This window comes from Ranitomeya variabilis, chromosome 8, assembly GCF_051348905.1.
Source record: "Ranitomeya variabilis isolate aRanVar5 chromosome 8, aRanVar5.hap1, whole genome shotgun sequence".
Taxonomy (NCBI): Eukaryota; Metazoa; Chordata; class Amphibia; order Anura; family Dendrobatidae; genus Ranitomeya; species Ranitomeya variabilis.
The window spans coordinates 120,532,073-120,546,173 of NC_135239.1; the positions used below are offsets into that span (position 1 = coordinate 120,532,073).

The 14,101-nt window shown below is 42.2% G+C and overlaps 1 protein-coding gene across 5 annotated transcripts in view; it reads left to right on the forward strand.

The window, feature by feature from the left end:
• UCHL5 (ubiquitin C-terminal hydrolase L5) overlaps window positions 1-14,101 on the forward strand; it is a 329,337-nt gene that overhangs the window by 13,710 nt on the left and 301,526 nt on the right. For all 5 annotated transcript variants that reach the window (XM_077278007.1, XM_077278008.1, XM_077278006.1 and 2 more), the window contains exon 2: window positions 4,991-5,054. In XM_077278007.1, the coding sequence (XP_077134122.1) occupies window positions 4,991-5,054 (64 nt within the window). The remainder of the gene's footprint in view (window positions 1-4,990; window positions 5,055-14,101) is intronic.

The following is a 14,101-nucleotide window of genomic DNA, read 5'->3' on the forward strand; positions in this document are numbered from 1 at the left end:
ACAGTGATAAGCAGTTTTGCTGGAGATAGAGACATTTATTACTTCTTGTGTGTCACTGTTCTCCACTGCCCTTATCTAATCTTATACTTGCTTGGTTAACCTCATAGTGCCCCAACCCCCCTACTTACAATGTATGAAATTGAAAGTGAAAATGTGTTGCAAATTCTTGAAAGTAAAGCTCCTCCTCTAGACTAGATGTTTACTAGGTGTGCGTCTTCCAAGCATCTCACAGCTGCTACTCAGAAGAGGAAGACTGTAAGAAGTATTATCCTTTCAACAAACTTTGCATCAGTTAACTGTGAGTACATGAGGAATAACAGTATTACTGACCACTATATCAGTTGTACGACCTGGCAATAATTTTGTACAATTGTTTTTAGGAAAAACAATTGTCATTTGGATTGTGAATGCAGAATTAAAAACCTGAGAATATCAAAGAAGCGTCACATTAAATCAGCTGTATTTGAACATTTCACCATCACTCAAGATAGAAAACATTATGTCTGTCAGTGTATGACAAATGATCCAGAAGAAAACAAATGCTGTGAAGCCAACATCAGTGCATATTCAGGCAAAGATAAAAATGCTCCTACCAGAGCTTCTAATCTAAAGAGACATTTACAGCACTTTCATCCAGAAGTACTGAAAGCAGTGGATGAGAGAGACTGCATCCAAACCAATGAACCAGTGCCCAGCTCTTCCAGCCAAACAAAGGAGCAGAGAACTTTGCAGCCATCAGTTGCAAGATATTTTGTCAGTGACAAAGTTACTGTGACAATGACAGTAGATACATTTAAAAAACAGATCATAGAGCTTGTTGTAAAGGATAGTGTGCCTATTTCATTGTTTCCACGACCAGCTTTTATGTCTGAATGGGGAAATGGCCCGCAAGCTTGGTGTTTCTCTGGAGAGAGAGAGTATTAGAAAATTAGTAATCGAAGAAGCTTTTAAACAAAAGAAAGAACTTAAAAAAACTCTCAAGGGACGCTTTCTGTTTCTTAAAATGGACGCCTGCACACGTCACAGAGTGAACTATTTTGCCATCAATGTCCGATTTGTTTGTGACAAAAATGAAATAGTTACCAAGACATTGTCAGTAAAAGACACCAAAGCTCATCACACCAGTGAGTTTCTCCAGGTCTTGGTGGAAAAGGTTCTGCAAGACTATGAACTTAAAAAAGAGCAAGTTCTTTCTGTCGTAACTGACAATGCTTCAAATATGATAGGTACTATTAAGCTAATGAATGAGAGTAATGATGGTGACCAGCAGCTAGAAGAACATTCTGGGTCCACAGACACAGAAATGTTTGAAATAGAGGAACACAGTATTGTAACTGAGGAGCAAACTGAAGTTGCTTCAGATGAACAGCAACATGATAGTTTAGATGATCTTGTTCAAACTGTGTCAATATGTTCTTTCATTCATCAAATGCGCTGTGTTGTGCATACGCTACAGCTGGCTATAAGAGACAGTCTGCAAGAAGGACATGCTGCTGCACTGATTGGCAAGGTGAGAAAATTGGCTACTGTTGCCAGAACCCCTAAAGTTGACTCAGTTTTGAAGAGACGTGCTGGAAAAGGGGCAATTATTGATCAAGCCACACGATGGGGCAGTACTTAATGATTCAGCGCTTGGTTGAACTGAAAACCTTTCTTGTAGACATGGCTAACCCTCAACTGACGCTAAATGAAAGTCAGTGGAATCAGGTGACTGAGCTGGAAAAATTGCTAGAACACTCATTTACAGTGACTAAAAAATTACAAGCAGAGGACTTAACTCCAGGTATTTTCTTAAAGGAGTGGAAGAACCTGATGTTTCGCCTGTCCCAAAGAGGAGGGTTAATTGCAAGTGGCATTGCTACATCAATGAAACGGAGAGAGGAGCTACTATTACAAAATAACATTCTTTTGGCAGCTGTTTATGTAGACCCAATGCATCGGATTCTTCTAGATGATCAACAGCTAAGGAAAATAAGCTCTGTTTGAAATAGCAGTAAGGATGAAAGGGTTGCAGAACAGTCAGGAGGAGCAAGAAGAATTTGGTCGTCCTGCCACATCTTCACCCTCATCAACTGATGAAGAATTTAATTTCGAAAAATATTTGGATCACTAGGACTGTGCAAAGCGTTCCCGCATAGAAGAGTCATCCCCATCAAAGAACACAGCCAGTACATTTCAGCAGAATTTTTCATGTGCACTAAAAGAAATTGAGAAATTTGACCATTCATCAAAAATAACAGTGCAACAAGCGATTCCTCTGTATCCTGACATTGTCAGAGATGTTGCCCGAGTGGTTACTGCTTTGCCACCAACCCAAGTTAGTGTAGAGAGTTTGTTCTCTGCTCTCAAAATAATTAGATCAGATTTGAGGACTTCCATGAAGGAGGATCTGACAGAGGCAATACTTTTACTTTTTCTGAGGACAAATTTATAGATTTCTTCTTAACTGCATAACAGTGTTTATGGCATATTAACTTACAAGAGTTTAGAAAAGTTTATAAAAGTCATTTGCTATATTCTAATTGTATTCTAATAAATATAGTTTTTGCTCTAAGTGGTCTGATTACTTATATGATGGTGAGAAACTGAATAAGCAGGATGTTAATATTTTACAACAGTAAATTTATTGTTACAAATTGGCCATTTATGAAGGAATCGGAACCTGATAAAATCCATGAGTCGGAGTCGCAACTGTGGCTTACCGACTCCACAGCCCTGCTAAAAACTGCATCTATCCTCATCCAAGGTCACCATGTACGTGTAATGTCCGACAACACTACTACAGTGGCCTACCTCCGACACTACAAAAGATCCGGGCAGACCGAGTCACAACGATTCTGGTAGCACCGATGTCGCCAGGACGAAGCTGGTACGGCACATTGACAGACATGTCTCTAGAAGGCCCGATACTTCTCCGCCAGATAGTCGACCTTCTTCAGCAAGGACCACTGCTACACCCAGACTTACACAGGTTGAAACTGGCGGCCTGGTTACTGAGGCCGAGATTCTGAGAGCCAGAGGTCTCTCAAGTGACGTAATTCAGACCCTACAAAAAAGTAGGAAACCAATAACCAACGCCATCTATGGCAAGGTTTGGAAAAAAAATTTCGTCCTGGTGTTTCCCAAACAAACCCAATCCGTTCCATCCCAATATTGCACAAATCTTAGAATTTCTCCAGATGGGACTGGATCTAGGACTCTCACCTAGTACCCTAAAGGATCAGGTGTCGGCACTTAGTTCCTTCTTTGATCAGGATTTAGCAAGCCACCGTTGGGTTAGACGTTTCATGACATCTGCAACTAGGATTCGGCCTAGGCTCCATGTCCAGACCCCTCCTTGGGATTTGAACCTTGTCCTAAATAGTCTAACCGGGGACCCCTTTGAACCCTTAGCAACCATCAGCTTAAAAAAACTGACCCTTAAGACTGTCTTTCTGGTAGCAATCACTACCGCTAGGCGTAGAGAGCTACAGTCCTTGTCAGTACAGGAGCCATACTTAACCATAACCATGGTTAGCATAATCCTTAAGCTAGACCCTTCCTTTATGCCTACGGTGGTCTCGGATTTCCACAGAAGTCAGGATATCGTTCTACCCTCTTTCTGTCCAAATCCCTCTAATCCGAAAGAAGAAGCCTTTTACACCCTGGATGTCCGCAGGGTGGTCCTTTTCTACCTCCAACAGACGGAAAGTTGGAGGATAGACCAAAACCTATTCGTCCAGTTGACAGGACGGAATAAAGGCAAAAAGGCAGCTAAAAGTACAATCGCTAACTGGATCAAACAGGCCATTTGTCTTGCATATTCATCCCAGAAGCTTTTTTGTTTATACACACATAAACATACAACCATACAACCCCTGGCAAAAATGATGTGATCACCGGCCTTGGAGGATGTTCGTTCAGTGTTTAATTTTGTAGAAAAAAAGCAGATCACAGACATGGCACAAAACTAAAGTAATTTCAAATGGCAACTTTCTGGCTTTAAGAAACACTAAAGGAAATCAAGAGCAAATAATTTGGTAGTCAGTAATGGTTACTTTTTTTTTAACCAAGCATAGGGGAAAAGTTATGGAATCGCTCAATTCTGAGGAAAAAATGATGGAATCGTGAAAAACAAACAAAAAAACAATTCAACATATTACTAGTATTTTTTTGCACCACCTCTGGCTTTTAGAACAGCTTGCAGTCTCTGAGGCAATGTGTGTCAAACAGTACTCTTCATCAATCTGACTCCAACTTTCTCTGATTACTGTTGCCAGTTCAGGTTTGCAGGTTGGAGCCTTTGTCATGGACCATTTTCTTCAACTTCCACCAAAGATTTTCAATTGGATGGAGATCCGGACTATTTGCAGGCCATGACATTGACCTTATGTGTCTTTTTTCAAGGAATGTTTTCACAATTTTTATTTTCCTGATCACTGGTTTCATGCGTTGCAATACACATTTATTGCATTGCACAAGACCTGTCAGTTTTACACTGTCAGATCACATGTTAAGCTCATCTGCTGGCTGAGTCTAACAGACCACTGTAGCTGGAAGGCCTGGAAGTCATCACGTGGCTTCCAGCTGCCATTACAAGGAACAGATCTCCCGCAGTGTGATCACATCTCATCACGTGGGGCGTCAGAGAGGTGAGTAAAGCTCTCCCTCTCACTATCTTCTAAATGATGCGATTGTAGCATCTAGAAGATGGCAAAGGGTTAATATCATTGGGACCTGATTCAATTAGGCCCTGATGATATCACCTGTCTGATCCACCGTTCTGCACTAGAATTGTATCGCTTGCAGGAGCACTGCGAGACTGCCAACCATAGACAAATGTCGGCGTTGCACATAGTTCTGCAAGCGCCAATGTTTATCTACAGTGGGCGGTCGGGAAGCTGTTAAGATCCATGTTAAGACTTGCTCCTTTTGGAAGGTATTGTTCCGATACATTTTTGCTTTTTTCAATGAGACTAATCAACTAAATTTATTTCCCTTTCTTGTATAGGTTGTAAAGGAGTTCAAGTAGAAGAAATTTGGAGCTTAGAGCAAGAACACTTTGAAGATCTACAGTAAGTTCAATTATTTTTGTTTTACACTGTTTACGCTATTTTTATGGTCTTAAACTACTCTCTTAAAGGGGTTGTCCAGGTTTGTTATTGTGTGACTGCAGACTAGTGAATCCTCACAGCTAGAGCAGCAAGGATCCTCCGGCGCCAGCTGGAAGACCAGGTTGTCATGTGGCTGCAGATATGCAATGTGCATTCTCCCGTCAACTGTCTGACTAGCTGTGTATGGCCTCACTTAATTTACTTGTTTAGTGGCCATATGATGTTATGTTTCTAGCGTTAGTTCTCCACTATCAAGTGTTTTGAAGCTCTATTGCTATAAAAAGCCGCCACATCTAAGATAGCATGGTATGCTATTGAAACAGAGGATACCTGAGTCATATGTGTCTGATGCTTGTATTGTTCTGAGTCCATAATTGCTGTGAGTGTTGAGGCTGGGTCGATGGCCAGGAGAGAGAAAAGCATGACAACCTCCCAGTGACATGTTGGTTGAGTGGGACAGCTTTCAGAATTGGAGTAGGGGAGACAAAAGGTGCTTAATGCTGGTTTCTACTTTGTATATAGGATTTAGTGGCGCTGGAGTGTAACAGGGTTTTTAGCTGCTGCGACTCTAGACAATAACCACAGGGTTGTCAAAGTAGGTAGAAATGTAATGGGAATAGATTTGTGCTGATAAACCCACTGCAGGTAAAAAAAGGTGAATATGGGGGGGGGAATTTACCAATAATACTCAGCAAGGTACATAAAGTGAAAATACAGAAACAATACTGATAATGTCAAAAGATTGCTGTAAAGTATTGCCCAGTGTTAAAAATAGAAACTGCAGAAAATAGCTGTAAAAAATGGTGGTTAATTCAATTACTGTCAAATATTGCAATTAGCCCAGTAAGAGAAAGAGACATAAATGAAAAGAAGCTGCAAAAAGGCTGCATAAAATCTGGAGGTTTCTTAGCCGTGAAGCATATAGTTAAATTTACCATATGAGGGTAAGTGATGAGTCCTGGCAATTAGAGTTGTCCAAATACTCCTGATTCCAGTGTCTAAAGAAGACATTGTGCCATGGTGCAGCTAGTAGATAAATGTACAGTTCCATGGGCAGAGCTGCTATTCCGGGTGATATCCTTCGGCAGCAGGCTGGGATCCAGTCACAGGGAGAGGCGCTGCATGTATCGATGAATAGATGATGCAGGGCTCGTAGGACACAAGCTATCCACAATGCTGCTAGATGCGACACCGTCAGCGGGGGGGGGGGGGGGGGATCCTGTCACTCCGGTTGGTAGCTGCGTCCTGGCGGTAAGCTGTAGGAGCAGGACCTGTATGACACGGCGGATCACATGACACCGCTTGACCAACGCTGGGTAAGGATTGCAGAGGACCACAAAGCATCCATGGTTTCTACTTTGCATATAGATTTTGTAGAATAATTCTTTTGTATGGATCATCGTCCGAATGGGAAACCAGTTTAGTGGTTTTGTATGCTGTTTGCTTTGCGGTTTCAGAAGTTTGGCAAGGTGTTTTCTATTCTGTCCTTCCCTCAGTATTACTCTTTAAGGCCGGAGTCACACTAAACGTATGAAAAATAGGTCTGATTCTCCCTGCTGAGAGTCGCACCAGTGTAATGTGAGTGTTATGCGAGTACAATCCGATTTTCATGATTATAGAGAAACCAAGCGCACCACTATATACAAAGATACCAGAGGAAAAGGAAAACTAGGGGGTGCAAGCTCAGTAGTAAACAGTAATGGTCAAAAAAGAGCGAAAGCACCACTGCAATAAATGCACACCACAAGATTGTATAGAAAATTATTTAACAGTATATTTTATTGGTACGACACACAAAACATTAAAACATAATTAAAACCAGACAAGAATCAATGCACTCAGAAAAAATAAGTACATATTATAGTGCCCAATATACACAGATATGCATATAAACCAATCTCAGACCTTCTGGCTCATGGGGCAATGTGGTGCAACTCTGCAAACCTAACGTGGACAATAACATGCCCATCAAGGAAAATGGCCCCCCAAGGTAGGGAAGGACCCTATAGGTAAGACCACAGAAGATGACCAAAGACAATATATATAAAAAGGGTCATCTGCATAATGCAACCAAGAGAACTCAGTAAAAGCCTGAAAGGTAAAGGGTTAAATTACCAAATGATCCACGTGTGAAAGAGGGCAAGACCCCTCAAATGCAGGAGCTGAGTGGAATGAAGACAGTGGCCCCACGCGTATCGCCCTAGTAGAAAGGGCTTCGACAGGGGAGGTGGTGGCATGCACACCAATGCACAAATAAATAGCAGTATGTGGAGTTGCCATAATTACCTGATGAAAAACCGGTGTGCTTGGATAGGAGCAACCGGTACCAGAAAGTGGCCAAGCATGCTGGAACGCAGGCCCTATCAGGGCGCCTGTGTGAAGTGGAGCGCAACAAAGTCCAGCGCCATTGCGCAGCTGCAGATGCTGGGACGCGGGTCCACACAAGGCGCATCCAGCGTCTTTGTACATAATTGTGCATAATCAATACATGCTCACCGAGCGCAAAACGCCCTGTGAAACGCCTGCATAGTTGCCTTGCGCTCTATTCTATTAGGCGTCTGCGCAAAATAACGCGCCACAGAGTCCAGTACCACGGTAAATAGTGCGCATAGTTAATGCATGCTTGTCATAAAATAAGCCAACGCAGGCTGGCCATGTGGGATATCCGCATAAAATACAGCGCAGGGCATTATAATTAGGCCAATAAAGCCAAGAAAATGTTAGTCACATATGCTTATTCCCTTAATGACCGCCGATATGCCTTTTAACGGCGGCAGTTAAGGGTACTTGAACCACAGCGCCATTAATTAACGGCGCTGTGGAAAAAGTGTATGGCGCCCCCCAGAGTCTCACTTTCTCTGGGGTCTCGGTTGCCGGGGGTAGCCGAGACCCCAGAGAACATGATTTGGGTCGTTTTTTACCGACCCCCGGGTTGCGATCGCCGGTAGTTAACCGTTTACCGATAGTCGCAAAAAAAAAGCAATTTGCCATTTAATTTCTCTGTCCTCCGATGTGATCGCACATCAGAGGACAGAGAAATGGGGTCCCCAGTCGCCCCCTCCCCCCCGATACTCACCCGTCTCCCCCGGTGCTCCTCGTGGCTCCCCATGGGCGCCGCCATCTTCTTCCGGCCAGCACCCAGAAGATCTTTGGGGTCTCGGCTGCCGGGGGTAGCCGAAACCCCAAAGAACATGATAGGGGTTGGTTTTTAGCGACCCCTGTTTTGTGATCGCTGGTAAATAACCGTTTACCGGCGACCGCAAAAAAAAAAAAAAAAAATGCGGTGTGTTATTCTCTGTACTCCGATGTGATGGCACATCAGAGTACAGAGAAATAAGGGGATTGGGGACCCTGTTATACTTACCGGTGTCCCTGGGTCCTCCTGCTTCCTCTCCTGGTCCCGGCTTCTTGCTTCGGTAAGAAAATGGCAGGCAGGGGAAGATTTTTTCCTCTTGTTTTATTTTGGTCATTTTGGTCACTGTGAGATCCTATCTCAGTGATCAAAATAAAACAAATAGTAAATAACCCCCCCTTTATCACCCCCTTAGTTAGGGAAAAAATAATAAAATAAAAAAAAATGTATGTATTTCCAATTAGGGTTAGGGTTAGAGCTAGCGTCAGGGTTAGGGCTAAAGGTAGGATTAGGGTTGGGGCTTAAATTAGAGTTAGAGTTGGGATTAGGGTTAGGATTGGGATTAGGGGTGTATTGGGATTAGGGTTAGGGTTGAGATTAGGATTAAGGGTGTGTTGGGCTTAGGGTTTTGGTTAGGGTTGGGATTAGGGTTAGGGGTGTTTTGGGGTTAGGGTTGTGATTAGGATTATGGATCGGGTTGGGATTAGGGTTAGGGGTGTGTTGGGGTTAGGGTTGGAGTTAGAATTGGGGGATTTCAACTGTTTAGGTACATCAGGGGGTCTCCAAACGAGACAGACAATTTTGCGCTCAAAAATTCAAATGGTGCTCCCTCCCTTCGGAGCTCTCCCGTGCGCCCAAACAGTGGTTTACCCCCACATATGGGGCATCAGCATACTAAGTACTAGTTGGACAACAACTTTTGGGGTCCAGTTTCTCCTGTTACCCTTGCAAAAATAAAAAAAAAATTGGGGGCTATAAAAATCATTTTTGTGGAAAAAAAGGAATTTTTTTATTTTCACGGCTCTCCGTCAAACTTCTGTGAAGCACTTGGGCGCTCAAAATGCTCCCCACACATCTAGATAAGTTCCTTCGGGGGGTCTAGTTTCCCAAATGGGGTCACTTGTGGGGGGTTTCTACTGTTTAGGTACATCAGGGGCTCTGCAAACGCAACATAACGCCCGCAGACCATTCTATCAAAGTCTGCATTCCAAAACGATGCTCCTTCCCTTCCGAGCTCTGCCATGCGCCCAAACAGTGGTCCCCCCCACATATGAGGTATCAGCGTACTCGGGATAAATTGCCCAATAAATTTTGTGGTCCAATTTCTCATGTTACCCTTGAGAAAATAAAAAAAATGCGAGCTAAAAAATCATTTTTGAGGAAAAAAAAAGGATTGTTTTCACGGCTCTACGTTATAAATTTCTGTAAAGCACGTGGGGGTTCAAAGTGCTCACCACACATCTAGATAAGTTCTTTAATGGGTCTAGTTTCCAAAATGGTGTCACTTGTGGTTTTTTTTTTACTGTTTAGGCACATCAGGGCTCTCCAAACACGACATGGCGTCCGATCTCAATTCCAGCCAATTCTGCATTGAAAAAGTCAAACGGCGCTCCTTCTTTTCCAAGCCCTGCCGTGCGCCCAAACAGTAGTTTACCCCCACATATGGGGTATCGGCGTATTCAGGAGAAATTGCACAACAAATTTTATGGTTCATTTTCTCTTTTTATGCTTGTGAAAATAAAAAAATTGGTTCTGAAGTAAAATGTTTTGCAAAAAAAAAGATAAATGTTCATTTTTTCCTTCCACATTGTTTCAGTTCCTGTGAAGCACGTAAAAGGTTAATAAACTTCTTGGATGTGGTTTTGAGCACCTTGAGGGGTGCGGTTTTTAGAATGGTGTCAAGTTTGGGTATTTTCTGTCATATAAACCCCTCAAAGTGACTTTAAATGTGAGATGGTCCCTAAAAAAAAAAAAAAAAAGGTTTTATAAATTATGTTGTAAAAATGAGAAATCGCTGGTCAACTTTTAACCCTTATAACTTCCTAGCAAAAAAAAAAAAAAAATGTTTCCAAGATTGTGCTGATGTAAAGTAGACATGTGGGAAATCTTATTTATTAACTATTTTCTGTGACATATCTCTCTGATTTAACCCCTTCACCCCCAAGGGTGGTTTGCACGTTAATGACCGGGCCAATTTTTACAATTCTGACCACTGTCCCTTTATGAGGCTATAACTCTGGAACGCTTTGACGGATCTTGGCGATTCTGACATTGTTTTCTCGTGACATATTGTACTTCATGTTAGTGGTAAAATTTATTCAATATAACTTGCGTTTATTTGTGAAAAAAATGGAAATTTGGCGAAAATTTTGAACATTTTGCAATTTTCCAACTTTGAATTTTTATGCCCTTAAATCACAGACATATGTCACGCAAAATACTTAATAAGTAACATTTCCCACATGTCTACTTTACATCAGTACAATTTTGGAACCAAAATTTTTTTTTGTGACGGAGTTATAAGGGTTAAAAGTTGACCAGCAATTTCTCATTTTTACAACACCATTTTTTTTAGGGACCACATCTCATTTGAAGTCATTTTGAGGGGTCTATATGATAGAAAATACCCAAGTGTGACACCATTCTAAAAACTGCACCCCTCAAGGTGCTCAAAACCACATTCAAGAAGTTTATTAACCCTTCAGGTGTTTCACAGGAATTTTTGGAATGTTTAAATAAAAATGAACATTTAACTTTTTTTCACACAAAATTTATTTCAGCTCCAATTTGTTTTATTTTACCAAGGGTAACAGGAGAAAATGGACCCCCAAAGTTGTTGTACAATTTGTCCTGAGTACGCTGATACCCCATATGTGGGGGTAAACCACTGTTTGGGCGTATGGCAGAGCTCGGAAGGAAAGGAGCGCCATTTGACTTTTCAATGCAAAATTGACTGGAATTGAGATGGGACGCCATGTTGCGTTTGGAGAGCCCCTGATGTGCCTAAACACTGAAACCCCTTACAAGTGACACCATTTTGGAAAGTAGACCCCCTAAGGAACTTATCTAGATGTGTGGTGAGCACTTTGACCCACCAAGTGCTTCACAGAAGTTTATAATGCAGAGCCGTAAAAATAAAAAATCATATTTTTTCACAAAAATGATCTTTTCGCCCCCAATTTTTTATTTTCCCAAGGGTAAGAGAAGAAATTGGACCCCAAAAAATGTTGTGCAATTTGTCCTGAGTACGCTGATACCCCATATGTGGGTGTAAACCATTGTTTTGGCGCATGGCAGAGCTTGGAAGGGAAGGAGCGCCATTTGACTTTTCAATGCAAAATTGACTGGAATTGAGATGGGACGCCATGTTGCGTTTGGAGAGCCCCTGATGTGCCTAAACATTGAAACTCCCTACAAGTGACACCATTTTGGAAAGTAGACCCCCTAAGGAACTTATCTAGATGTGTTTTGAGAGCTTTGAACCCCCAAGTGTTTCACTACAGATTATAACGCAGAGCCGTGAAAATATATATATTTTTTTCTCAAAAATGATTTTTTTAGCCCCCAGCTTTGTATTTTTACAAGGGTAACAGAATAAATTGGACCCCAAAATTTGTTTTCCAATTTGTCCTGAGTACGCTGATACCCCATATGTGGGGGGGAACCACTGTTTGGGCGCATGACAGAGCTCGGAAGGGAAGGAGCGCCATTTGGAATGCAGACTTAAATGGATTGGCCTGCAGGCGTCACGTTGCATTTGCAGAGCCCCTGATGTACCCAAACAGTACAAACCCCCCACAAGTGACCCCATATTGGAAACTAGACCTCCCAAGGAACTTATCTAGATGTGTTGTGAGAACTTTGAACCCCCAAGTGTTTCACTACAGTTTATAACGCAGAGCCGTGAAAATAAAACATCTTTTTTTTCCCACAAAAATGATTTTTAGCCCCCCAAATTTTTATTTTCCTAAGGATAACAAGAGAACTTGGACCCCAGAAGTTGTTGTTCAATTTGTCCCGAGTACGCTGATAACCCATATGTTGGGGTAAACCCCTTTTTGGGCGCACGGGAGAGCTCGGAAGGGAAGGAGCACTGTTTTACTTTTTCAACGCAGAATTGGCTGGAATTGAGATTGGACGCCATGTCGCGCTTGGAGAGCCCCTGATGTGCCTGGACAGTGGAAAGCCCCCAATTCTACCTGAAACCCTAACCCAAACACACCCCTAACCCAAAATCCCAACGGTAACCCTAACCACACCCCTAGCCCTGACACACCCATAATTCTAATCCCAACCCTAATCCAAACGTAAATGTAATCCAAACCCTAACTTTAGCCCCAACCCTAACTTTACCTCCAACCCTAGCCCTAACCCTACCCCTAACCCTAACCGTGACTGAAATACGTGGCACTGAAATACGTGGCACTGAAATACGTGATACGTGGCACTGAAATACGTGGCACTGAAATACGTGGCACTTAAATACGTGGCACTGAAATACGTGGCACTGAAATATGTGATACGTGGCACTTAAATATGTGGCACTTAAATACGTGGCACTGAAATATGTGATATGTGGCACTGAAATATGTGGCACTGAAATACGTGGCACTGAAATACGTGGAACTGAAATACGTGATACGTGGCACTGAAATATGTGATACGTGGCACTGAAATACGTGGCACTGAAATATGTGGCACTGAAATACGTGGCACTGAAATACGTGGCACTGAAATACGTGGCACTGAAATACGTGGCACTGAAATATGTGATACGTGGCACTTAAATATGTGGCACTTAAATATGTGGCACTGAAATATGTGATACGTGGCACTGAAATACGTGGCACTGAAATACGTGGCACTGAAATACGTGGCACTGAAATACGTGGCACTGAAATATGTGGCACTTAAATACATGGCACTTAAATACGTGACACTGAAACACGTGGCACTGAAATACGTGATACGTGGCACTTAAATACGTGGCACTGAAACACGTGGCACTGAAATACGTGGCACTGAAATACGTGGCACTGAAATACGTGGCACTGAAATACGTGGCACTGAAATATGTGGTACTAAAATATGTGGCACTGAAATACGTGATACGTGGCACTGAAATACGTGGCACTGAAACACGTGGCACTGAAATACGTGATACGTGGCACTGAAATACGTGGCACTGAAATACGTGGCACTGAAATACGTGGCACTATGACTGTCAGAAAATGTTCATTAAACGGTTAGGGGTGAGGTTAGGGGTAGAGTTAGGGTTAGGGTTTGGATCCCTTTATCACCTTGATGGTGGTGGGTGGCTTTTCAGTGTGTTTTCTGTTTTTTTTCGATAAAAATGCATGTGCTTAAAAACGCAAGAAAATACTGCAGGTTGTATTTCTGAAAATGAACGCATGCAGAAAAAAAACGCATGCGTTTGAAAACGCGACCAAACGCGTACAAAAAAACCGCATGCGTTTTCAATGTTAAATATAGGGGAAAAACGCATGCGTTTTTTTGTGCAAAAAACGCTGCAGACAAAAACGCAAGTGTGAAACCAGCGACGCTTTTTATAGCAAAAAAGTTTTTGCGTCTCCACATTTTGAGACCTATAATTTTTCCACATTTTGGTCCACAGAGTCATGTGAGGTCTTGTTTTTTGCGGGACGAGTTGACGTTTTTATTGGTAACATTTTCGGACACGTGACCGTTTTTGATCGCTTTTTATTCCGATTTTTGTGAGGCAGAATGACCAAAAACCTGCTATTCATGAATTTCTTTTGGGAGAGGCGTTTATACCGTTCCGCGTTTGGTAAAATTGATAAAGCAGTTTTATTCTTCGGGTCAGTACGATTACAGCGATATCTCATTTATATCA